This window comes from Diorhabda sublineata, chromosome X (assembly GCF_026230105.1).
Source record: "Diorhabda sublineata isolate icDioSubl1.1 chromosome X, icDioSubl1.1, whole genome shotgun sequence".
Classification (NCBI taxonomy): domain Eukaryota; kingdom Metazoa; phylum Arthropoda; class Insecta; order Coleoptera; family Chrysomelidae; genus Diorhabda; species Diorhabda sublineata.
In genome coordinates this window covers 30997441-31025440 of record NC_079485.1, presented here as the reverse complement: position 1 = coordinate 31025440, position 28000 = coordinate 30997441, and the positions used below count along the sequence as shown (strand labels likewise).

The window sequence follows — 28000 nt, the reverse complement described above, 5'->3', positions numbered from 1 at the left end:
TTGTATTTAAGAAACTTTATTTTCTCTCTAAAAATTTATACAATAAAAACAAAAACGGAATATATGATTTAAACTGTAACATAACCATAGAACATTGCTTTTTATTCATTTGAACAATTGCTTTTAATACTTAATACTATTAACAAAACATAATTGAAATTAATACAGATAAAGCTTATTGATATGTTTATAGGTACGTATAGCTAAATATTAAAAAATATAAAAGTACACACATTTTGTGTTTGTGACAAGTGTACAAAATCACACTTCAAAATAAATAACGATTCAATTAAAAAAATACATTTCGAGAACGTTCACTATCATAAATGTAGGTAAAAGTAAATGAAAAAATTAACGCTAATCATAGAAATGATTCTACTGATATTTGATTTGACCATACGAATTTAATATATGCGTTTGCAATGTACTTTGATATGATTCAAAGGATATATAATTATAATTTCAAATAAAACAATTATCCACTGATGACTGTTGTAATTTTTAGGTTACTACTAAAATTGAAAATTTATGTTTACATTATGTTATGTAACATATCTACTATCTGTGTATCTACACAAAATTTACAAAATATATCTATATAACTTCATATTTTTAAGTAGTAATAAAAGTACATTTTCCCATTGACTTAAATATAAAATGAACCAACCCCAATCAGAGAACAATTAGTGAAATTTTACTAGGTTTTCGGTTTTATTTTGTATATATTCAAGAAAAATCATTCATTTTATTCACAAGTAAGGGTTGTTGCACCATAAGACAATCTTAGATTAGAAATTAATAATCATACAGTGTTATTACAAAAATTCTATCTTGTATCTCAATCAAACATTATTAACCCATTAATGCATTTTAGACACGAATGTAGACTCCGCTAAATATTTTCCCTGCAGTCTTATTTTAACGAAATAGCGCTCGTTTTCTATTTAAAACAGCTAAAAAAGCAAATAAATCAAAACCATATAGTATAGATCAGGAATCAAGTAAGTACGAGCGTTGTTTACCTGATAATTCAAAGAAATTCCATTGAACCAAACTTTGTGCTAGTGTACACCTTTTTATTTTGAAAATCCTGTCACAAAATATGGCGGAGTTCAGCCAGGTGCCGAAGTGCGGAAATGTTGACCAGATATATATTGAACCATTGGATACTGGCATACTAACCGACGAAGAATCAAAGTCGAGAAGTTCGACACGTCAATATACTAACTTTTTTAATTGTTAGAGTAAGACTAGGTCAAATAAACATATAATTAGTACTGTCTTTGCAAAGTTATAACAAGAGAATACAACGAAATGCGATTAAAAATAGGAAATGTGTCCTCGTTTGGTAATATACATATATCAATATACGCAGTATATATTTTCCGATTTAATGAACACAAATACAAGCAAATAAATTATAGTTATGACGGATTAATCTCCTCAAAAACGTGAAACTATAATTATATATCCTTAAATGCAATTTACAAAAATATTAACCAAATCTAGATCAAGATGTACTCTTTTTTATTTAATTTTTTAAAATAGTAAAACCGAAGCTCGGAAATTTTTGATCTATTGTCAAACTATTAATAATTTTGATATAACTATCGAAATATCAAAAACGAAATGATTTTCAATACACTTAAAACAAGCATACCTATAACTGCATCGTGTTTTGAGAATTATGAACCAACTGACAAATTTTTTTTCTCATTTTTTCACTATATCTGTAGAAAAATCATGGGTTAAATCGATCAAACACGTTCTATGGTTTTTTATCAGTCATTTATAAACAAATATACAGCTACTAAACACAATTTGGCACAATGATTATTTTCATTGTGCTAAATGCGTTTTTGACTGTTTACCGATCGCAGAAATAATATACCTCACATTGAAAAATATTTTCAGACCAGGTCGCACAAGCATTTTCAACAAAATTCGAATAAAATTATATTATTTTCTATTAGAAATATTATTTTTTTGACTGATGATGAGGTTATTAATGAATATTTCTTATTAAAATCACTAATTATAATATGGAATAATTAAGTATATTTCTATCAAGTTTTCAGTGGTTTTTATTGGAGTGATTTTTAATTGGATTATTGAAAATTTGACCTCTTCTATTGAATTAATAACCAGCCTTTTTGCAAACGTTTATTCGAATTTTCTGTTCTCAGTTTTCTAATAACCTTTGGTTTATGTTTTACAGAAGTATTAGGATAATTTTTGATCCTATAAATATTTATTTTAGGAAATTTTGTGTCAAAATTTTTGTAAAACAAAAACCCCTAATAAAGTATTCCCAAAAGCAAGTTCCTGGTCTTTGTTATCATTAATAGTGGGTTCACTTTGGCAACAATTATATATACAGAGTGAGCCACAAACAACCATCCACTTCGATAATTGGCATTATTTAGTGAAGAAATGCTAAAACACGCCAATTTTTGTTCTATTCATACAAACATCATTTGTCAGCTTTCTAACTTCCACTTCGTTAACCCCGAATTTTTGATAAAAATGAGTAATTAGGCAGCTTAATAACCTTATTGATTGATAAATTTGGGTAATTTTTTAATACAGCGAGTTTATTTCATGAAGACAAAAAATTTGATCACTCAGTATCAGGGAGAGTAAGAAAATATGGTTAAACAGTATCAGTAGCTAATCAGAAAAAGGCTTAAGAAAAACGTGTTAGGACTAAATTTAAATCATAATACTTTAGATTAGAATATGTTTTGGCCCTCTATCTTTCATACAGATTTACACACCAATTTTTATCCATATCCAATATTTGGTAGAAAAAATGACACTCACAGACAACTACAGTTTCGTGAAATTAACAAAATAAATATTAATTCAAATTATTTATTTATTATTTATTTTTTTCGTTTATTTCTATGTAAATGGTATGGGGCTGATGAAATTTTTCGAGTATATTACGAAACACATACCCAACAGAGTATGGACAGGAATTTGATCTCTTTTTCCAAGAAAATAAAGCACCTCCATATTGAAGTAGAGCTAGGAAGCAATATCTTATTGAACGATTTACTATTTGATTGGATTGGAAGGAGAGGCTTTATAGAATGACTTAACACCCTTGGATTTCTTTTTCTGGGGTGATTTAGAGGATAAAATTTATCCGCTTTGAAGAAGAACAAAGACGATATGAATACAGTCGTTGTAACCTTAAAATGCTTTAAAATTTCAACAGTGAATGAATGGACACCATCTTAATTCAATATTAAAATGTTTGATCTATTTTAAATTGACGAAACACATAAATAGCAAAAAATAGGTCTTTGATCTGAAAAAAAAATCGTGGATAGTACATTTAAAAATAAGGGTTAATGGAAGTGGAAGGGGGTGGGATTGAAAAAGGACAATTGTCTGTATCTAATACATACTGCTGAATATCGGGTTGAAGTGTTTCCTGAGGCCCATTCTGTATAATATATATATAAAGTAAGTATAGTCTGTAACAGTCGAAAAAATTTGCCCTTAAATAGTAAGCCCGAAACGAAAATTTTTGTAGTGTACAAGTTCGTTCAAAAAATACAAAATAACTGTATTGATTTATCTTCAAAATTTTTCGCTGCAGATTTGTATGACATAAATATCATGCACCCCAAGCTAGGAACGACGCAAATAAGTTAATTTTATCACAAACGTATTCAATAGGTAATAAATACTGAGGTATTCACTTCACTACATTTCTCAAGATACCAACGTAGTGACGATCTCACCATCACTATTTTTCTGGCGATGGACTAGCAACGGGGTTCTTGGAATCGACTCTGGAATTTCAGATTCCCTTATAGTGACTCTCGTTCCTTGAGGGGTTTGTAGCTCTGGTGGTGATTTAGATCTAATTTCAACTTCTTGTTCTGGTTCTCTTACCGTGCCGTTATAATATGAGGGTTCATCTTCTTCGCCACCTTTGTCTGGTAACTCAGGGTGTGCCAGTGGTGTGAAAGACGTCAGCTTAGGAGTATCGTCTCTTGATTTGCCGTTCTGACCGTTGATAAGAGGAATGTGTTCAGGAATGTTGGAGGAATTTCTCGCAGGTTTATCGTTTACTGATGTTAATGGAGGTTTGCTTAAAGGTTTCATTTCTTCACCTAAAAGTGTGGTAGTATTTTCACGTCTATTATTCTTCATTCTCTTTGATTTGCGTTTTTTAACAAACGCAATAATGAAGAGTACTGCTATGCATAAACCAACACCTACAATTGCATAAACAGCCGTAGTATTTTTAGGTGTAACTGAGGCTCGTTCTAGTTCACCAGCTGCAGTAATATTAGCATCTTCTTGATCATCCGTAGACATACTTTCGTGTGTTTTTTCGTTTAGAGAAGTACGTTCTTTTAACATAGTAGGTTCTTCAGCTGGTACAACTTCTGGACTAACGGGTACTTCAGTTGTTGTGGTAGTTACGGTAATCGTAGAAGTTGAACTCATCAAGGTAGATGTTGATGGTTCAGATTCTTTAAATATATTAATATCATCTATAACCATCTTAAGTTGGTCAAAAATACCAGGTAATGGTGAAGCGGTAGAATCTTTATCAAGAGGTTTGGGAGTGCTACAATTTTCTATACAACCTAAAACTCCCGATTCTGGAATAATTCCAAAACCGCTGCCTTCATCACCGCTACCTTCTTCTCCGAATGTATCATGTAAAGAATCTATTGTGGTTGTTTTAACAACAAGTTTTTCTTCATCATCTATAAACGTATTTGCAGTAGCATTTGGGTCTTCCTCTTCTTCTTCATCTACCACGGGGACATTTAAGGTTTGTTCGGTATATGAATCTTCGAAGATATCAGGATCACCAGAACCTTCTACTGGTTCATCGTACTGCATTATATCTGCTGGTGAACAAGTTACAGCACTAACATCTTTACCAGCAAATTTTGAAGGGGAATGGCAAGTTAAAGGCCTTGGTATTATGATGCCGCTCTTATTCAGTAATTCAAGATTTAGTACATTGTTACAATCACAGTCTATAGGATTTTTGAATAAATCCAGAGTTTTCAGATTTTTAAGCATTTTCCAGTCTCTTGTAATATCACTTAATAAATTATTAGATAAATCCAAATGTTCCAAATTTTGTGGCAGGTTAGATACGCTAATATCTTTCAAATCGTTCGATTTCAATATTAACGTTTTCAAACTGTTCAAAGCTGGTATTGAAGATACTTGAACACTGTTATGTGATAAGTCTAAATACTCCAAATTCTTGAGGTATTTCAACTTAGGATCTACTTTATTAACTGAAGCATTTGATAAAATTAGACTCCCTATAGATCGGAAATCCTTTTGAGACATCTTACTCAAAAATTCGAAAGATGTTGCTCGCAATTGTTCTGGAGCATTATGGCATGAAGAACCTTCCGGGCATATTTCCAAAGTAGCACCAAGGCAATATCCAAGAATGCTCATGAATAAGAACCATTCTTTCCACATTTTGATTTCCCTGTAACAAAAGAAAAGTTTCGTTAATTCTTCATAAGTGGAAAGAGTACTGATGTTGATAGAAAAATTCAAACCGAAACGTTTTTGAAAATTTATATCCATGGAACTACTTTTTATACCCCTGATAAGATTCAATTAGTTATGAAATGGCTTCCAGGATGACCCGACAGGAATGAATCCTTTAGACTATTTAACAGCGTGGAGACAAAAAATATTTAGACAGCTTAGCAAATAAAGTAAGAATGTTATTTATTATTTTTCGTAATTTGGCAGTTGTCAAGTGTCCCAAGTATAAACATCACGTCTCTATAAGAAGTTTAGTTTCAAGTATGAAAAATCTAGAAGAAAACAAATCACGTAAAATAATTGCCAAGTTTTATGAAACAAATCAAAATCTAAAGAAATCGTTTAAAGTTAATCACTTTTTTAGAATTGGAATATCCAGACAAACAATTCACGAAATCTGTTGGTATGTTGAGATATCAGGTAGAAACTTTGGTTAAAGCGGTTCGAGGGAAAATTGGGACCCAATTTGAGAAGATTGGGCAGAAAATTCAATGTTGGTGAGAAATTTGTGAGCAACATTCCAAAGGAACAGAAGGTGAGTAAAAAATAAAGCAAACAAAAACAGAACTTAGAAGTCTTGGTTGCAACGAGTTTTCTTCTAAAAATTCTGTAAATATATGAAACATACTGTGTTTACTGTGATCTAGATTAATGCAGTTCATAAAGAAAATGCAACCTGAAGGAAATTTTGTGTTTTCGCCAGATATGGCAACTGCTCGTTATGTAAATGACGTTGTAGGTTATGCAAAGTTGAATATTCCATTTATTGAGAAATTTAGGAATGTTCCTAATGTGCCTCAACTGAGGCCAATTCAACGTTTTTGGCGAAATTCGAAACAAAAAGTATATTCTGAAGGTTGGGAAGCAACTACACATGATAGTGAGCTGACTGGAAGCTGATTCAATTATATAAAATGTGGGTAATTATAGTGTAGTAACCATTGTTTCATAGAGTAAATAATTAAATTAAAACAAACAATTTATACGGATTTTTTGAGGTCACAAACAGAGCATATTTAAAAATGAAGAAATAGTATTGGAAAGTTCTGAGGATGTGCGTTTACTAATTTGCTTATTAATGGAACGTAACTATCCATAAAACATTGAAAAGATAAAAATTTATTTAGAGAAAACCCCTTCTGGGTTACGTATGGTCCGACTCAATTTGAGCGAATCTTCAAACTACAAAAGAGAGTTGTTAGATATTTACTCGGACTACACAGCAGGGACTTCTTTCAAAGATTAAAATTTCTGACTCTTCCTTCCTTATTCATCTTCAAATCCGTTTGCCTAATTGGTAAGGACACTTCTCCAATTTCGTTGCACTTAGGAACGCGGAGCACTACCTTTATCTACCTACTCCACGTTCAGAATTATTTGAGGGCTCAATATTTTACAATGCAAACAATGCACAATCACTTGCCAATTGAAATCAAATCTATATAATCTTTTTCCGCATTCCGCGATAATTTGAGGGCATATAAAACTAAAAAGTGTCTTCTACTCTACAAGACTAGAAAGTGTCTTCTACTCTTAAACAACTTCTATTCTAATAATATTTAATTCCAGACATGCTGCATACTGGTGTAATTTTGCTATGGACTCATATACTAATTATTACTTATTACTATTACCTATTTTGTTATTCATTGTGGTTTTCTTCTTTATATTGAAATTTAATTCCATTTGTATCTTTATTTAGTTATTTTTATGTTTGTTCTTTAGTTTCTACCAGTTTATGTCTACAAATTGTAACAATTTTTTAACAATAAAGCATTTCTCTCTTTCATAAATGTAAATTTGTAAATCTACTACTAATAATAATAATATAATTTTACCAAACAAGTGATAGATTATATTGTGAAACAATGGTATGAAAGTGACCCAGATATTATCTCATCGAACTATGAAATTTATAAACTTATAAATGCGGCTTATCACGGTTTCTGCATTAGGTCAAGAACCTTTTGATATAATAATAATAATAATATCCATGCGCCTTATGGGATATTATGTCTGTACGATTTTATAAATAAAATAAGTTACAAATAATGTAGCTTTTTTTATATAATTAACATGCTAATTAAGAGTAATTTTACATTGAATAACCTTGAATTTCACCAAATTTGTTCAAGTCTCTACAAGGAAAACTGGCTATCACGTATTTAAATTACTATTTATGATATAATTGATTCTGTGAACTGTTCCAAGCAGTTGTATAATTTAAATATAATTCGAGAATTATATAAATCCAATAATTTCTTAACTTAAATATAATTTTCAAAAGTTTAATATAAACAGATCAAATGAAAATTATTGTAAAAATGTTTGAACGAGCTATTATGAGCAATAGAATAAGTCGTCTAATTTATGTTCTACTTGTTAATATATACATATCCAAATTAATTGAAATAAACACATGCGTTGCTCTAAAAAACAAAAATTTTATTTTTATGACAAATTCTTAAATAAGCAATATTTCTTGACCTGCGTTAATTAACCTATATTATCTTATTCTAATCAATCAAAATTGACAATTGTGACAGTGACATTTGTGACATCCATGACTGATCTATCATAGAAATCATAATCTACAGATAAATAAAGTGAACCATATTAAAACTAAAGAAATACTATTTCTTCACATATGTTTAGTGCGCTTGTAGCCGTCCTTTTTTGTTTTTCACCGGACAACGGACAGTGTTTTTTGCCGGATTGGAATGGATGTGTGTACATGCACCGGAAATATTGTTCGCCGGACCGATATCTATATACTTTTTTCCAAAATTTTTTTATTGGGTGAGATACTTAACAATTTGATCCAATAAACATGGAATATAATATAATAATGTTTGTTGTATTTATAGCCCAATTTTTTAAAGGGGATCTAATACAGAATATTTCTTTTAAAAAAGTGTTTTCTTCATATTTGTATGGAATAATAGTTATAAAATGTACATTTTGGTATCATTTTAAAAATAAGATTATCAGACGATCGGTATCTACCTCTAAAAATACATATCTACCTGTTAGTCTAGACGTTTTCTTTTCGTTTCTTAACAATTACCGTTTGTGGAATTCAAATGTTGGGTATGACTGTCGCCGTAGTAATTATAAACTTTAGATAAAGATAACAAAAAGCAGTAAAAGGATTAAAACTATTCCGTCACAGCAACTAAAAGTGTCAACAAAAATTACGACTATTTATTTTTGTCAAAATAATAATTATTTACGTAACTAGTTATGAAAAAAGGAATATTGTTCATGAAGACTAATATTTATCGAAACGAGCGCCAGCGAGTTTCGCAAATTAATCAAGAATTGCGGCCATTTAAAATTGGTTATTACTTAAAAAAAACATTAAATCAATCGATTTCAAATATATATATATATATATATATATATATATATATATATATATATATATATATATATATATATATATATATGACGTATATGATCTATTAATTCATATATGAGATATGTTAATGAAATATTCTGATAAATCTAGAGATTAGAACGTAACGTCAAAAATATTTCCATAACAAAGTCCATTATTTATTAAATTAGACCGAAAATCAATAAATTATTTATCAAAGATGAAATAATAAATCTTTTATTTATCTCAATTCTGCACTTTCAAACTATTTTTTGTTTTACGTAGACAAATAATCCTTGTCATTTTGCAAAATTCTGTTAGTAATTTTAATTTTTATATGACATAAAAGTTTCGTTCAAGACGCATTCATAAATGTATCCAGCTAGCAAGTAGGTAAAATATATTTAGATATAATCCGACAGTTTATAAGTAGAGGTATATAGATGACTTGCATAAATGGCCAATTTTTTGTGTGGGCGGATGTGAAAAAAGGGCATAGAAAGTAGTTCTATAATAACATGACCGCCACCGATTCAATTTATAGCGAAACGAACACATACATTAATTGTTGCAGCTTGGGTAACTACCTATATCATTATTATTAATACAGGAATCTCCTAGTAACTCATTGAAGCATACCATACTATGGATATAGTTATTAATTTTCCATTATTTCAAAGTCGAAACATCTCTTTATGCATAATAATTTACAGTTAATATTCAAACATTGACAGTGGATGAAATATCAAGTTATTTATTTAATGCATTTAAATGTTCTTGACTTTAGGTCTTTTCTGTTTTAAAATTAGTTTTTTTTTTAATAATTTTTGGAAGATAAAGTCGAAACGTCTAAACAACCTTCGAACAAGTGGATCAATTTTGAAGAAAAAACCATCGGATCCCCAACGAACTGCTAGCACTCCGGAGAACATTCCACGAGTAAAGGAAGCTTTTGGCAGAAGCCCACCCCGCTCTATTCAGAGGCAGAAATTGTTAATGAGTGACAAAGCCCATTTTCATCTGAATGTAATTTGGAGGACCTAAAGATCGCAATTCGTCGACACGTCGCCCAGATTGATGTAGACATGCTGCAAAAAATTGAGGCCAGTTTCTGTCAAAGGCTACAACAATGTATTGTCCAAAATGGACATCACTTGCCGAACATCATTTTTCATAAGTGGGTAAATACCAAATCCTATGATTTAACAAGTGTTTCTGTACCAATAAAACTTTTTTAAAGTAAATATTCAAATTTTTTTTGATTATTTTAAAAACATCCGGTTCCCATGAATGACCCTGTATAATCTTGCTTCGTAAGGATTTATACAAGATTTTATAAGATATTTTCAATTACAATTAAATAAAAAAAGAGACTGTGTGTTTAACTATTAAGTTTTTTTATGAGAGAAACAATGCAACTAATTCCACGATGGTGGGGTGCGAGTAGCGCACGTGGATCGAGCGTACAGGTACATTTAGAAAACATTTCGTGCATCTAGTGCGCACTATTTGTGTCGAATTCGGAAGATCGTTCGACGAGCGAACAAGAAAATTTGATCTGCCGAAGTGAGTGTCCTAGGGAACGAATTTTGAATAATTATTATCATTAAAACAAAACGAAAAACCATCAGCAACATCTAAGATTTTCCAAAATGAGCAAATGTTCAATATTATATAGAATATTGAACAAAAATTTATGGGAAAAATAATTTTTTCTAAGAATGAGTACAATTTTGATAAAAACATCTTTACAAATACCATTGAGATGGTAATTTAAATCTTATTTTATTGGACTGAAAATTAAATTAATATAATAATGTAGTGAAAATGGGTCAATGAAGAATTTTCAAAGAATCTATTCACAGCCGATCCATCAATCCCACTTCTATTAAAAAGTCTATAATGTGGGATGGCTCTAATTGCCAGAGATCTTCGACTTCCATTTCATACGCTTCCAGGTGTAGTGCTCTGGAATGAATATGGAAAGATGTTCCATCCTCTGTGGAACAAAACCTGCACGCATTATCTGCTAGGTCTAGCATCTTCAGGTGTTTGTTGAGGCGACAGTGCCCCGATAGAACTCCTGTTAGTATTCGGAGTCTTTGACTGTCTAAGCTCCTGTAGGTTGCCCCAATAATTGGTTTTGCTCATATCTACCTTCTTTTCCAGTGATTTTTCCAGATTAGAATCACTTATTGCAGTTGTTGGGCAAGATTTCATTGTTACACATAAGCAAGCCAGTCTTTGTAACATTGGGATATTATTCCTCGTGGTATATAGACTAGTTCTAGTACTCCAAACCACTGCCCCACATCACGTTAAATAACAACTTTTGTTATATCTCTCAAACATTGCATTTTATTGCACTTAACCACAACTTCTATTTAAAAACTTTTTTTCCAATTACTTCATAATCCACGATAAACATTATTGAAATTTAATGCACCAACTTTTATTAACTTATTAATAAGAAATTTCGAATAGTACCTTACTATTTTTTTTGAAAGTACCTTGTTTAAAATTCTCCGTACTCAGTAACCATTAATCATTCACAAATATACAATTACATCGCGAAATATGGCTAGTTAGGAAGACATATGGATATGGTGTTTATCTGATTTGTACTTAGTTCTTGAATGCTTTTTTTTGGTTTTGTTTCTTTCAAACTTGTTTGTTTCTTCCTTTTTAGTTTATGGTTTTGAAATACAGGTTTTGTAGCGTACGAAGAGTGATACCTGTCCATTTTACCTTCGGTCAGAAATTTATGTACTCAAATTGCAAGGTGAATAGTACTTCAAAATCAAATAATCGAAATATATCATTTTATTGTTTAGTATTATTTTGATATACAGGTATTAAATGTAAAGATACCGAAATTTGACGAAGCTAAAACAACTTCATCATACCATTTTGACAGTATTGGTGTTTTGAATTTACTAAGTTGCGATTTCATGTTGACGCTCAATGCTAGCTAGCTTAGAGCTTCAAATGAGGACACGAGGTATAATTGCGACTTGAGCGCCATATTAAATTAATGCAGAGTCAAGCTTCAAAGGCTAAAAAAAACTTTTTAGAGATTAATTCAAGAAATTGTATCACGTGATCTTATTTAACGCTTTAAACCAGCGTCGAACGTCAACATGAAAAATTTCTAGCAAATTCTATGGTAAAAGTCGTAACTTAGAGATTAGTCTCTAATTTTATGAATAGTACAACAGCTTTTCTTTATTTATTCAAACATTCTCCTCTTTATATTGAATACCATGGAGTGAATAAATATAAAATTCGTGTATTATTGGAAACAAAACTTTAAAGCGGCCGTGGGAGCAAAGAAAATATGTAAAATTGAAGAAGATTCAGTTAATGAGAGAACAGGACAGCGTGTGTGTTGAATCATTTTAATAGTGGCGAATTGACGCTTGAGAATCGTTCACCCTTAGTTCGTCCATATACAGAAGAAAACCAACCCATTATCGAACTCCCTCAGACTTTCTAAAGGTACCATACATCTCCATTTAAAATCATTAGATAATATAAAAGTTGTCATACAAATTAACCAATAAAGGTTAAGTAGAGGTGTGTAAACAGCTTTCCTGCGGAAAGGTGATCGTTCCAATATACGCATTGTTATTTGCAATGAGAAATGGATTTATCTAAACAAACTAATAATGAAAATCAGTGGTTTGACAAGAGAAAATTACCAGAACTCATCGCAAAGATCGATTCGATGGTCGAGTTATCAATGCCGAAAAATATAGTTGCGAATGTATGAGGTTTTATTGGAAAAATATCCAGGTTTAGTTATCCGAAATATACGAAAATTATGTGAAGAATTTTGATGGTATTGAATTCCTACCACATCCAGCATTTAGTCAGGACCTTGCACTGTCAGATTACTAGTTATTCAGATCCATGGAGAAGTTCTTACGTAGGAAAAATTTGGATCCAAATAAGATGTTGAAAATGCATCTAAGCTCAAAGAACAGTTATTACCAAGGTCTCAAATAGTTTACTGAACGTTAGGTTATAACCATAGAATACGATTGGCTATACTTCGAATATAAAAACTTTTTTTTGTACGATTATTTATTAGACACTCTTTATATTGAGTCAATGTTAATAAAAATAATTTTTGAACTAGATGTTACACCAGAAATCAATTGGCCTACTTTTGAAATAAAAAAATCGTTATGTCGATTATTAAAAGTCAATGTTACAATATGAACCGTTGCGTTGCAATCTTGCTTTCTATAGTGTCGGTAAAACACGTATGAATCAATTTTGATTATGAAAAATGGCTAACGGTACAACACCGATATCTAAATGGTGTTAAGGAATTGAAGCGTCTAGCCGAAGCTTACGTCACATTTTTTTTAATTTCGTTTTTTTTTGCGAGTCAACGTACGGTCAAGATTTTATCAACCAATACATAGTTTCAATCGATATAACATTAATATCGATTCACAATATAAAACAGGAAATGTTGTGGTATCTCCACGCTCCATCTGAGCGGTTAGAAAACTGGAAGAATTTATATGTTCTAGTTGATAACTTGAAATAGGGTTCAACGACGATGGTCTTAGAAGTACTTGGCCCAACAAAGAAAACACAAAAATTTTGTAAAAAGATATATTTCATTTCAACGTAATCTCCTTTTAGCTCCTCACACGTTTATTAACGTCGATTCCATTTTTATAATAACAATAGTCAAGTTCCTCTAAATAGCCTTTAACTGCCCACATCACCTCTTCATTGTTGGAAAATCTTTGCCATTTATTCAAGTCTGGAAACAGAAAATAATCCGAAAGGGTGCATGAGGGTACATGAGGTAGGAATTCAAACTTTAATTGATTAATTTTGACCATTGCACCAACAGATGTGTGAGCTGGTGCATTGTCTTGTCAAATGCGGCCGTTTTTGCGCTAAAACGTCGCATAATACTCGCCGTTGATAGTTTTTCCTTTTTCAAGATTGTCAATGAATATTATCCCATGCGTATCCCAAAAAACTGATGCATTACCTTGCCTGAAAATGGAATGATTTTTGTCTTCTTTAGAGCCGATTCTCCCTCTTCAGTCCATTGTTTTTATTGTTCTTTTGCTTCAGGTATGAACTAATGGACCCACGTTCCACCCAAGGTTGTGAAACGGCGCAAAACTTCAGATTTATTTCTGTGAAACATTGAAAACATCTTCACGACGCAGCACCTCTCTAGTCCACAGCCTCTCATGTCTAAATTTTTAGTTAATATGCGATGTACCGCACTTTTTGAAATGTCTTCTATGTCTGCTAGCTCGCGCACTTTCAGTCGACGATCATCCAGTACCGCTTTGTGAATTTTCTTCAACATTTCTGGAGTCGTCCGCTCATTTGGTCGGCCTCATTTAAAATCTGCTACCCAATATTTTACTGTTTAAAACGAAGGATCAGTCTCACCCAGAGTGTAATCAACGACCAAGTTTTTCCATGTCTATAAATTCACCGAAAACGTTCACTGTCTAATACAGTGGTATTTTTCTTTCTTTTCTAATTGTTAATTATCTATTTTGACTACTTCTTTTTCTTTTCAATGATAAAAAAAGAGTGAATACTGCACATAAAAGGATCCGAAATGTGTCAAAATTGAATGAGTTGTGGGTCGATGTGAAAAAAGTACAAAGAGGAAGTTATACATACTTCGAGTCATTAAGTCATGCTGCATGATTAAAAATTATATGTATTCTATCCCGTGAAGAAATAGATTAAGAAAAAGTTTAAAAGGAAAAAGCTCAATGATGGTAAGCCCCAACAAAAAAGTGTGGATAGTCACAAACAAATAATTAATGATGAAATCTTGGAAAATGTCTATGTGCATCGTCCTCTATCCAAAAGCTTCTTCTGGAAACTACGTAAGATGCTATAATATTTAGTTAGATACTCCAATTAAAGAAAAACTTAATTTTACTTCATATTTCACGAATATTATCACAAATATAGTCGCAAATCTTGTAACATAAACAATGAAAAAAATTGAGTCAATAGTTGACCTGTTTTTTTAATAAAGGATAAAAATAGTGACCAGATCTCAAATTTCGAGAAAATAATTAAAGAAAGGCAGTACACGTAAATGAATATTCATTGCGTTTAGCTTTAAACAAAATGAAGGACTAGAATCGAGAGATTTTCTATTAAGACTATGAAAAGGATTTTTTTGAGCCTCGACGAGTTTTTCTGTTGGATGCGTTCAGAAATTATCTATTTAGTTCTATAGAAATGTTTATATAACAAAAAAGTGGTGACGGGGTTTGCGTCTTAAACGACGTACTAGATGTCATTAAAACATTCTAAATTTTTAACTGTAACTATATAGGGCAGCTTTATTAACTGATTGTTTTAATGCAAAAATATAATTTGTAAAAGTTGTTCAAACCTCCTTCGATGTAGTAATATTAAATATTTAATTTTTACTTGGAAATGGTAAGCATTTGAAAGTTTTCAATTTCCGATTCGAATGAAAAATATAATGATACGGGTACCGAAAAATTAGACATTTTATTCTAAAAAGAAAGGAACAATAGCATTTGAATTAACGGTACCCTAGCGGATTTTTACTGTTCAGAATCAAATCAGTGCAAATGAGCATGACCGTGAAATTTTACAATTCTTTCAGGTGAAAAAAAATAAATACGGGAAGGAATGTGTGTCAACAAAAAAACTGTAGCATTAGCAATAGTTATTTCAATGGTTATTACTTTTTTAAATAAAAAGATCGTTCAATAAATAAAAACATACACTATCATCCAAGAAGTATGAAATGTATTCAAAAGGTAGTGAAAAAAATTCCTTAATTATGTAATCATTTCTATATTAGTAATAGCATGTTCATTGGTCTGATTCTAAATCAATTCCGGGACCGGTTGCAAGCAAGCGTCAATTCCGAATTTTCAATAAAGTTCTTATTCATTCGGTTCATTATTATATTTCTTTTCATATATGGAATACTCCTATGTGGACAGTTTCTATTATAAGTGGAAGCTGTTCCGAACAAGGGAGACAGAATGATAACGATTTCTCTATCCTCCGAGGTTCGATTCTGCGCATCTTAATCATGCGCAGTACAGATAAAGTGTCTCGAACCAGAGAGAAAATGAATATTGTCGGCACCATGTCTGTTGTAACTAAAAATTCGTTTCCAATGCTCCAGTGCAATACCAAAACGTGTTAGTCTAAACTTATTATTATTATTTTTTACCCGCTAAAATCACTGAAAACACTACCAGATCACAATTTTTCGCACATGCAACATTATCGGTTTGGTGTCATTTTTATTGCGTACAAGCTACAATTCTATGAAAAATCTAGTTAATTTTTGCTTAATAACCAACCTGTCCATCGGGCACCAAAACCAATGCAGCAGCACATATAATTATTGACAGCGATTCACTGACCACTTATTTACTTCGTTACTTACTTAGTTTACTAAGGAGACCCATCTCATAGGGGGCCTTAGCTTACAAACTGTCCGCTTGTAGACGGTAAATTATAATTCAAAATTTACCAGAATGGCGCTCCGTCAGACGAGATATCATATTAACTTAATTATTTTAGATAGAGTGAAGTATGCATTGTTAGAAAGTTTAATATTTGAAATGACTAGAATCGTTAATCAAATATTGGTATACAAAATCTAAACTATTCACTAGTCCAAAATAATTTTGTAAATATAACCTAGAAAAGCTACTGTGATATAATGATTTGATGGACACTTTATGTAGCACAGAGATAGTTCTCCTTACCTCTACCCTCTGGATCGGCCACAAAATAATAAACAAAAATTTAGGTTAGTACTTGTTTGCTTGTATTAATTGAATTTTTGTTAGTGGTAGCCATAATGCAATTGAAAGAGACTTGTATAATATCAAGCGACGTGCAATATTCATCTATGTAATATTTTGATCTTGCATGCAATTTCTTGCATGTCGTCTGGCATCATGTCAAGCGGCCTTTACAATTAAACTGTTAGACAAGTGTTTCAATAACCATGTTGTCATCTTCAGACGAAAACGGTCTTCAAAGATGATAATTTTGTTAACGAAACGCTCGTCAGACAGTGTAATTGTGACTGTTGGTGTAGTTATAATATAAACAGTAAGTTTAGTATAAATATTACCAATATCAAGCATGCGTATTGAAGATATCCTGAATTGGTTATCAACTGATTCGGATTGAAGTGAACAAAGCTAATAATACTGATAATTCAAGTACAAATTTGGATTTATTTAACAGAAAGGGGATCTCTTACGAGTCTATATCTCTTACAATTCTGGTAGAAGAACTTAATGGTATTGTACTACTACCACATCCAACATTTAGTCCAGACCTTGCACCGTGCGATTTCTTGGGTGGAGATAAAAATTGATTCAATGGCGATGTTGATAATGCAGTGCTACAATTTTTTTACATCTCAGTTGAAAGAATGGTTTTACTAAGGTCTCGAAAACCTTGCCGAACTTTTAGTCGAAACCAAAATACAATATACTTCGAATATTAAGGCATATGACACCTTCTATATGTTATTAATCTCACTCTATTTATTTCCTCGAAACAATCCCAGTCACTTCAGATGACAAATGACATTTGTTGATGTCAATGTTACCAATTACTACAAAAGAAGGCCAATATTCTGACAAGTGACATATAAAAGTATTAGTTTATGTTTTTTCGAATCTGGAGAGTATTTATAACATAGAGATGAAATAAACTCGTGGTTGCAGTTTAATTAAATGAAATATTAACAGTTGAAAGGTAATTAATTCCTTTTGTTGATATAGGACAGAAAGATAAGGCGTTTTTATGATATAATCAATTTTACAATGTTAAGAACATATCTCTAACCTAACTTTTATAGCCATTTGTAGCTTACTAATTAAGGGAGATCATCCTGTATATAATGATATACTTGATACAAAAAGTTTTTACTGCCAGTCATTCCAAAGAACAACATAAAATGATTGGTTAATAGCTTTAGGTGGAAAGTACGACAGATGTCGACATTTTATGAACCATTTATATCATTCTTATACCGAAGCAAAATAATTATTTATAGTTTTTAGTTCATAAAAATTGTTATTTATGTGATAGAAAGTAGGTCTTAATTTAGTCACAATGTATGTTCTAAAAATTTTATATTAACGAGTTAATTAAATATTATATACGAAGGCGGCTTTACTGAAAAAAAAACAAAGATAAACAAATATCTTTCCAGCTCTAGCGAATTTGAAATCGATTTCCACCAAGCTATATTTTTAATTTGGAAACAGAACCGGATCAGGTGAATATGGGTGAAAATAAAATCGATCTGATGAGATACAATAACAGCGAAACCGGTGAGCAGATTACTCTTGACAGTAACGAGTCATTGGTGATGTTGATTGATAGTTGATGGACGTACGTTATTAGGAAGATATATAATGTAATATTAGTCGCGGAACGAGCCAGGAAAGTAGTTGTTTTCTCATTCGAATATAGACAGACAGGGTGGACAACAGAGGTAAATATAGGAATCATTCAATATTCATAAAAACCGCCGAAACATTTCGATTGAGGGCAATTTACCTCCATATACCAAGTTGCATCCCTGAGGAGTGTCAGAATCGAAAATTAATTTCTTTCCAGCCCTTTAACTTAAAAATATCACAATTGGTGTACTGTATGAGACTGTTAAGGGTGTTAAGTAATGGTAAGTGGAAAACGATCGAATAATTCCGGGTGGTTAATTAGAGGTGACCTAACCTTAAAATTTCAGCTTTTTATGTATCAGTCGATTTAAAAAATTTGATTTTTATACTATGGATTAGTTAATTCTAAATTTTTTCATTAATTTCTATAAAACTTTATAATTACCAAGGAAAAGTCGATTTACCGATGATATATTATTAAAAATGTTATTTAAAAAGTTACAATGGAAGTCGAGAGTTGGCTATACTACACACACACGAAGTTTTTCTACCAACCTCGTATCGGTTGGAAGTAAAAGTGTTTTACATTCATAATTCGAATTTAAAAAGTTTTAATTGTATTTTAATGCAATTCTAATGGGATAACCCACTCGTTTAATATTTTAAATTGTCCAAGATGATATGACCGTGACCTGTATAAAACCAGTATGCCTACTCAATTCGTTCTTTCGTGTGAAGTCTCATTACGTAAGGTCGTTTTAACGATATAATAATGCAAAAAGGAAATGAAACAATTCCTTTTTTGTCTTTGTCACCTTTGCCTGCAATTTTAACTACCTTCATAAATAGTAAATTAACAATAAATGCGAAAAAAAATATTGCCTTGGACACACGAAACAATTTATATTGCTACGTCCTTTAGAATTATCGAACAAATTAATAATCACGTAGGGGAATCGTAAAAAAAATTCTAGAGAATCTTTACAGTGCTACTAGTTGTACAGTGGATGTACGAGTGATGGTGAAAGTTTTCCAACTGTAAAGACGATTTAAATGAAAAGACACTTTGAAAGTTGATCTTTTGTATAAATACGAGTTTTATGGGAACATAATGATTCCGACAAATCCTGGAAATTTATGTTGAAGAAGCAATTAGCGGGCAATATATATGTCGTAGGTCAATAGACAAGTTGGGATTTTAGCTAATATCTAATAGGCAGTTGGCTGATGGCGCGCCACGCAAGCCTATTCTCCCGGAGTATTAGCTAAATGCCGGGCAATAGATTATTCGTCGAAAAATGATCAAGCGTTTGTCTATTCTCCTGGGACTTTAGCTAAAATTCGCATAACAGACTATTGGGTTTACAAAATAAGATAAAAAAATAGGATAAAAGAGGTCTTATATCAATCAATCATTTATTGCAACACGTGGATGCTTGGTTAGGTTAGGTTGCTTCTCGTAATGATATTAGTTTTTCTTTATCGGCATCCGAATTTTGGCTCAGTCCCAGGAGAATAGACAAACGCTTGGTCATTTTTCGAGGAATAATCTATTGTCCGGCATTTAGCTAATACTCCGGGAGAATAGGCTTTCGTGGAGCGCCATCGGCCAACTGCCTATTATCCTGGGATATTAGCTAAAATCCCAACTTTGTTTCTTTTGTTTCATTCTTAGTCCATAATTATTAGCAGTTTCGATTTCCGTCTTTGTTATGATTAACAAATTTGCTAATTTTGGTAATGAATAGGCCCTTTTGTTTGTACTTTGTTATTTCGTACAATTTTCTCATACATTGGCGGCTGTCGATAGTGGATTTTCTTATTATAATCCAGGATGAATTTCCATGTTGAATTAGTGTATATTGAAACGAACTGTCCGTTCTTAATTTTTTCCACTATGACTAGAATACATTTTACTTTATAACTTGATGCTATTTCTAACATAAGGCGTGTCTTGGAGATTTTGTTTGATTTAGAACATACCGCCCCTTTTAAAAATTATTTGCGATTTTAATTTTCAATACTCAATGCTGGCAAATTTGTAAATAGATTTCAATACGAGAAGTGCTCAAATGAAGAATATATATATATATATATATATATATATATATATATATATATATATATACATATTCTTCATTTGAGCACTTATATATATATATATATATATTTATTAATATTTTGTTCGGTCATTAGTTCTTTCGATTTGGCTGTATTTTATAGAAACAATTAGAAACTCGTATTGAAACTAAATTATTACAATTTGATCAACATTGATAGATAATGATTACAAACGTTATACTCTGATAACAGAAAGAATAATTGTGACATTCAGACAAACTCTTAACCTCTTAACTTTTTGTTACGCTATTCTGCTTTCGTTCACGGGCTGTCACTCTTGATCTGCTGTCTCTTGTTAAGGCGATGAACTAAGTAAACAGCCAGTGTTGCCAACCCGAATTTTAGAAAATTAGTAGATTATATGCCAAATGAAGTTGATAGAATGTAAAATGCAAAATTGGTAGGTCTACCACCTCAATTTAGAAGATTTTTTAAGATTAAAAATGCATGAACTGCTCTTAAAATGTTTATACATATATATTATACATATTTTTATTGAAATATTTCAAATGTTCTGCGTTAGGCTGCCCGTTGTTTGATCTAGATCTTTTAGTAAACAAAAATCTAGAGACTCCGTGCAAATTATATTTCTCTGGAAGGTTTTCATATTATTAATTGCAGAAAACAATCTCTCAACGTCGGCTCTATTATGTGGAATATTAATTAAGCTAAACTGAGCATAAAACCACGGAATAGAAGTTCACCTTTTGCACATGCTACATGCTTTAAACTATTTGCATGTTTATTTAGAATAAATCTTCCACCAGCACACTTAAGATCACACACCTACATGATTTACAAGAAAAATACCCTTCACCCTTGGTACTTTCTTGAAGCCAACCTCCAAATTCCTTGTCTTTCTCCCATAATTTCGAATGTTTTTGGTCATAGTGCCTTTTCCTAGCTTTTCGTAGGTGAGTTCCTAACCTAGAACTCTCTGCATCGCTTTCGCTGCTGTCATAATCCATTATATAAATAAATGCACGCAACACAGAACAAACAGCAGTCAGCACTGTCAATACGTAGTTATTTAGTATTAACAACAAAACAACACAAAACAGAAACAAAGATTCACCAACAAACCAACCGGGAATGGGCGACAAATTAGTATAATAATGTCTATGGGCGCGAACGGCGAACTGTTGCTGACGTTTTTTTTGTGGTTTATAGCCTGGACTCTATGTAGGCTTGACGCATCGTCACATGGCTCACGCAACACATCGCAGCCTCGCTCGTCGATTTAAAACTAATTAATAGTGGTGATATGTAAAACTAATTAAAAAAATAGGTAGTTTTTAGGTCTAGGGTGGTAGATAAGTAGACTGAAGTTGGTAGATATGACATCACTCTAAACAGTGACGTAACGCAGCCCCTTTCTCAATTGCAACACTGTCCATTGGACCAGTACTCCGGTCAATATAGACATTTAAAGTTACAAAAATACCCGAAAAGCCAAATATTGGTGGAGAGCTGGGGTTTACCATTACAAGTAAACTTTTAAAAATCACAATCCATTCTATGTGTGATACAAAAGATGTTTTGTAGATCTTGAACTTCTCTACAAAAATGGTCTTTTTTTTCTACGACCTATAAGACAACAAAAATAATTCATGGACCTTAGAGACCTGCAGTACTGTATATTCTAAATTCTGAACAACAATTTTTTGCCAAATCGTAGACGGGCTGCTTGGTGGGCTGGACTAATTTGAGGTCAATACCTGACCTGTTTGCCTCGAGGATAGCTGTCTAAAGTCTTCTTCTGACTATCCAGCCACTCACAGTCACTCCTCGCCTTTCTCTGAAATCTTGTTGGATTTGTTCACAAGCACAATTCCTCAGCGATGTGTTGATAATGAATCGGTCATCGAATGCGCAGCTTTTTCTTGCAGAACAAGCGCTCTCGATTAAAGTTACCAGTCTCTTGGTAACGACGCTAAACTCTGGAAACACAATACTCATGTTCAGTGCACTGGCCACTTGTCACAATATGGTGACTGCTTGAGCAGCTTTATAACTTTTTATGTCCATACTCAGATAGAATTCTTATAAGATATAACGGAAGTAAAACAGAGTGCGAAAGTCCATAAGCTTAGCCTCTGGAGAAAAATTGTATAAACAGTTGAAGACCTAAGAGAGACCTATCTTAGAGACCTGCATTACTGTATTTTCTAAATTCTAAACAACAATTTATTAACTATTACCTACAACCCATTTCTAACAATCCCAATACATCGTTATTCAGTTATATGGGTAAAATATTCATACAAACCGTTTTAAAAATGAACACGCTATCCATAATCTACCTAGTTAGTTATCTATGCAATCAAGTATACACCCATTTATTATCGACACATTTTTCTTAGTGTAAACTGAAGTCATAATTGTGTACAATTTCAGAGTAATAACGACTCAAGTATGCAGCTATATAGTAAGATTGCTTTTAAAGTCCAAGTGATAATTAGATATCGGAATTTCAAAATTTTCAATTACCTATTACTTGTTATGAGCTTCCTTTGAAATTAGAAGGTAGTTAGTTGTCAGTAATTGAATTTAGATTTTTAGTAAACATTTTCTTTTATCAGCGGAACTTTCAATAAAAAAAAACACATAAAGCAGGAGGAAATCAACAAGAGTACTTTTAGTATATACAAGGTGGAAATAGAAACTAGAGTGCTGATTGAAATAAAAGTAATATTTTTACAAAATGTATTTACTTTCCCTCCCCTGTCTCTTATAATAGCTTCCAATCGGTTTTCCACGGATCGATTAAGATTCTATACTTTACTTTTCTCCCCTTAACTTTTCTCTTAATAAATGCTCGATAGGATTGCCAATCCATAGCAGCAATTTCTGTAAATATTGTCGTACTGAACCTGCAGTATGTGGACGGGCATTGTCCTGCATTGGAATGAAGTTTTCGCCGATGAAACTGGCGTAGGAAACGACGAGATTATCTAAAATTTCTACTATGTATCGGTTTCAATAAAAACCTATAACTTCCATTGAAATATCCGTGCAAACCATCCAGGAACCCCTCAAGAAGCTCGTCCTCTTCTATATCTACCATGCAGGCACAGTCTACTGTCGTCTGAGAAGAGAACGGAGCCCCATTGTTCCCCAACCAACATGTTTCCTGACAAATCGTAGACGGGCTGCACGGTGGGCTGGACTAATTTGAGGTCAATACCTGACCTGTTTGCCTCGAGGTTAGCTGTCTAAAGTCTTCTTCTGTCCAGCCACTTACAGCAGGTTTTCGCGTTTCTCTGAGCCCAATTCCTCAGCGATATGTTGACAATGAATCGGTCATCGAATGCGCACCTTTTTCTTGCAGAACAAGTGTTCTCGATTAAAGTTACCAGTCTCTTGGTAACGACGCTAAACTCTGGAAACAGAAGACTCATGTTCAGAGCACTGGCCAATTGTCGCAATAAAGTGACTGCTTGAGCAGCTTTATCACTTGTTATGTCCATACTCAGGTAGAATTCTTATTTGTTGTTAACGGAGATGTGTATTGATTGACGTGGTGGGGAGGTAAATAACCTTTTTTAATGATCACTTGCCCCTAATTAGTACTAATATAAAAAAGCTTGAGGAAGGATGATTTGGAAGCCAATGCCATTAACTTTGAGATTCTACTAAGAAAAATACAATTTTTTGTTCAGTTTTTTTGCCAGTGACTTGCCATTGCAGGGGCATCGCCTGATTTATTTCAACAAAAAATTCTAGATAAATTCATTTATATTGATTGTTCGGTATGTTTCATGATTTGAAAGATGCACTAAATTGAATGTCTAGACTCAATCATTAGCCAATTTCAGTTTGAATTTGATCAATAAATTAATGTATTTGTTAATCCTTTCAATAATAAATTCAATCAGAGGACATATTCTTGCCATTTTCAGTATTTTTATAAGAAAATGTCCTGAATTTGTAAAGTTTACCCATTATTTCACAAAAATTTCGAACGAACAAACAAATTGAAATTACTAAACAAGCGATGACCAAAAATTATTTCTTAGTTGGAAATGTAAAATTAGAATAATTAGAGAAGCGCAACGTTTGACAGAAAAACAAATTAAAACATGAAGATATTACAAAGCAAAACGAGGTAATTAGAGACACAATAAGTGCACATTCGCATTCTTAAGAAAAAAAAAACGAATTAAAATCTTTGCTCGATTATTTTAATAATCATATTTATTTAAAAACCAATGAATTATTTTCCCAAAGAAACCTCCATATCGCAAGGCGCTGGTTATACATAAGGCAAGAAGTCGAAAGCGCGATAACTTCGTTCACAGCATATCGAAATATTAAACATGATCAGTCAATCCTTTATCCACCTTAACGCCGCATTTTATAGCGTAGTTCATTGTTTATACTATGTGCACATGAAATCAGTGCACTGGGGCTTCGTAAATATGATAATCGATGTCGAAGTGAGGATTTTGATGAAATGACAGACTAACGCGGGCAATATTAGACAATTATTTTTTTTTACTATACATTAAAAGTGTTGGACGTCCTAAATCAAGTATATTAATTAAATATGTAATTAAATGCCAAAGTCGTGAATATAAAACATAAACTGACTGGTTACGAGTAATAATCTGTTTATTATCAGGAAGCATCAGAAAAGACAAAATCTGGTGTTCCAAGATTCAAATCGAATAGAAACTCTTAGAAGTACAAGGAGTGAAAATAGGTTAAAGTCCCTCGCAATGTTATCTTTCAAAGAATTAGTTTTTGAATAATTAATCTCTAAAAAACAAAGACGTATTGATTTTCATTTCAAAACGTATTTGTGAAGTATAAAATTATCACTCATGTATCTATTTAGACATTAGCAGGGTAAGATATGAATTTGGGGAGATTACGATTTCTGTGGCCTCACCGTGATTTCTCATAGAGTATGAGAAATATAATAAAAAAACTCTAGCACCCCTACGCTTCGAGATATCGAAGGTAGAAACTCGAAAAATTGGTAATTTTTTTCGTTATTTTCCCCCATACTGCCAAGGATACTCTATCAGAAACGACGGTCAAAATTGGAAGACACAATAATTGTAGATAATCATGCCATTACTTTTTCAATAAAACCCCAAAAGTTTTTTAGCGGTTTGATTAGATTATTTTTAGGCGTGGTTGTGCGGTACCCAATATTTTCAGCACCCCCAAAGTATTGAACCACGCGCCGCCGATGATTAGGGGTTAGTAAAGTGAAAAGATGTGAGTAAAGTCACATATTTCCCATCGGTACTACTACCTAATATAAATGAATAGACGACTGTATTCTTGTCGCACATGTTGAGAAGGGTACCAAGAGCGAATTCTTGTCTTTGACCCTGTCCCTTCCGTATACCTATAAAAATCAACTGCTGCATCCCTATTCACACAATGAAGTCAAAAAGCAGGCAGAATCGAGACTTGATTTTGAAGTTGAAAAATCGTTACTAACCCACCATTAATATTATTTGTTATAACTTAAAATGTGGACTACCATCACAATTTTGTGTTATACAATATATGAATAAAAGATAAGATAAAGAAAATGATTCAATTTCTATTGTATCTAAATCTTCTTATCGGTACTCAAACAAACTTCAATATTTATTTTTAAATATTACTGTTATTAGCAAAGAAAAAGGTCATGGATTAAAGATTGGTTCACTTCAGGGGACATAAATTATTTTTAATTGTATAAATATGTCCCTTTCCAATTATACATAATCGGTAAATGTTTTTTTGAAGTATGGCTAAAATACGAAAAAAATTATGTAATGTACATACACAGAATTAATATTAATTTTTAATAAACAACATTTTGACCATGGTGTGAAACGTGACAAAAAAATTGTTAATCCTCGTGAGTTAAACTTGAAAAAATAATCGTTATAGAGCTTTAGAGTGTTGAAAGTTTGAAAAAGTGCAATAGAAGTTGAAATAAATTTTTTAAAGCGTAATTATTTTCTACAACTTTTAAATTTATTTAAATTGTGTACTTGTAATCAATTTTTTCAATAAATGTCTATAAACAGGAAGTTGTAAATAGATTGTAAATAATTTTAAATATCGCGATTTCAGGATCCATATCGACTTAATATAAGAAAAATACCGATAAAAAATTATGTAAAGTATACAAATTTCAAAATCTGAACTGGAATAAAAATTATTTAGAAAAAAAGAGACTCGAAACAAAATAGTTTAAAAAATTTCACTTTCTCATAATATTCAAATAATATTGTATAAAAAAATATCCGTTATAACAAAAATGTCACGTATAAGAATATATAGATAATAATTCAAGCATAAATTCTATAATTAAATTTTATGTATTATTAGTTTTTAATTAGAAATGGAAATGAAAAAATTTGTATTGACACATCAATTGAACATGACGCAAGACGATACCAATGAACAATGTTCAAAATCCGATAACTAATAAAAAAAACAATAATTTTGATAATTTTTTTCGTGAATTTCTTCTACTATTAATAAAATATTCATATTAATGTAAAACCGGATAGGATATACGTACTTTTTTGCAAAAATTCACAACCAGCAAAAACTTTTCAAAGATATACACAGACTTATCACTTCACAGCACAGAATTTTCGTTCGATATTAGTTTTTTTTATAAAAAACTTTTTTATAATCAAATTACACTTCACCCGATGTATGCGTATTCCATTTTTATTAAGGACATTTATTTCTGCAACCGGTATTCGTCAGAGTGTATATTTGAGTGGCATTACAAGCGCATTCGAATTTGAAAATGTGACTTAGCCCGCGCGCGCGCGTTTTAACCCACTAGCACTCGCTAAGACAGATAACCACTTAGACTCCAAATGAATGGGGGAAACACGTTACACAATAATATATAATATAAAAGCTATATCAATTTTTAGGGTGGGGTGTATCTAGAATAGGCGGGTATACTAAGAGACCCAAAATTCTTAAAAAATTTATTGAAATATTAATAAAATAGAATTTCCCCTTAATATGAATGTAGATGCGATTACTAACCATTATATAAATAATTGGACTATGGGAAATTTTGGTAAAAGCGACAGATTTCATTGGGGAAAACTTATCTTGATGAATATTGAGGAAATATTGTTTATGAATGAATAAAAATGCAATCAAGTGGGTCTCGAAAAATAAAAACATATTCTCAAAATCAAAATCAAATTGCTATTTGTTACTTTTAGTATTTTTGTTAAGTGTCCCCAATTTCATTATGAATTCTTCAATTTGCTTTTTTTCTAATTCATTGTGTTCTTTGGAGAATTGGAGCTCCAGGGAAAAACCTTTCCCTATCTGGAAACTATTTTGTTGCGCACCATTAAATAGTTAAAATCAAATAGTTATGTCACTCCAAAAACTTTTCCCTCCTGGAAGCTATTTCCTCAGGTATAACTAGAAAATTAAAGGTGGAGGACATATGTTTTATAAGGTTTCATTGGATTTTTGAGTTAAATTGGGATAGGTTAAATTAGGTTACTCCAAA

At 31.8% G+C, this 28000-nt stretch overlaps 1 protein-coding gene across 1 annotated transcript; it reads right to left on the bottom strand.

The window, feature by feature from the left end:
- LOC130451691 (protein windpipe) lies at positions 1 to 27344 on the bottom strand. The gene is made up of 2 exons (XM_056790874.1): positions 27029 to 27344; positions 1 to 5488 (listed from the first exon to the last, which is right to left on the bottom strand). Exon 2 carries the CDS (start codon positions 5476 to 5478, stop codon positions 3727 to 3729), a length of 1752 nt encoding a protein of 583 aa, XP_056646852.1. The 5' UTR covers positions 5479 to 5488; positions 27029 to 27344; the 3' UTR covers positions 1 to 3726.
- Between the last annotated feature and the right edge of the window lie 656 nt (positions 27345 to 28000).

Coding starts and splice junctions, on each gene's coding strand:
- LOC130451691 (XM_056790874.1), bottom strand. CDS start 5,478: ATGTGGAAAGAATGGTTCTTATTCATGAGCATTCTTGGATATTGCCTT.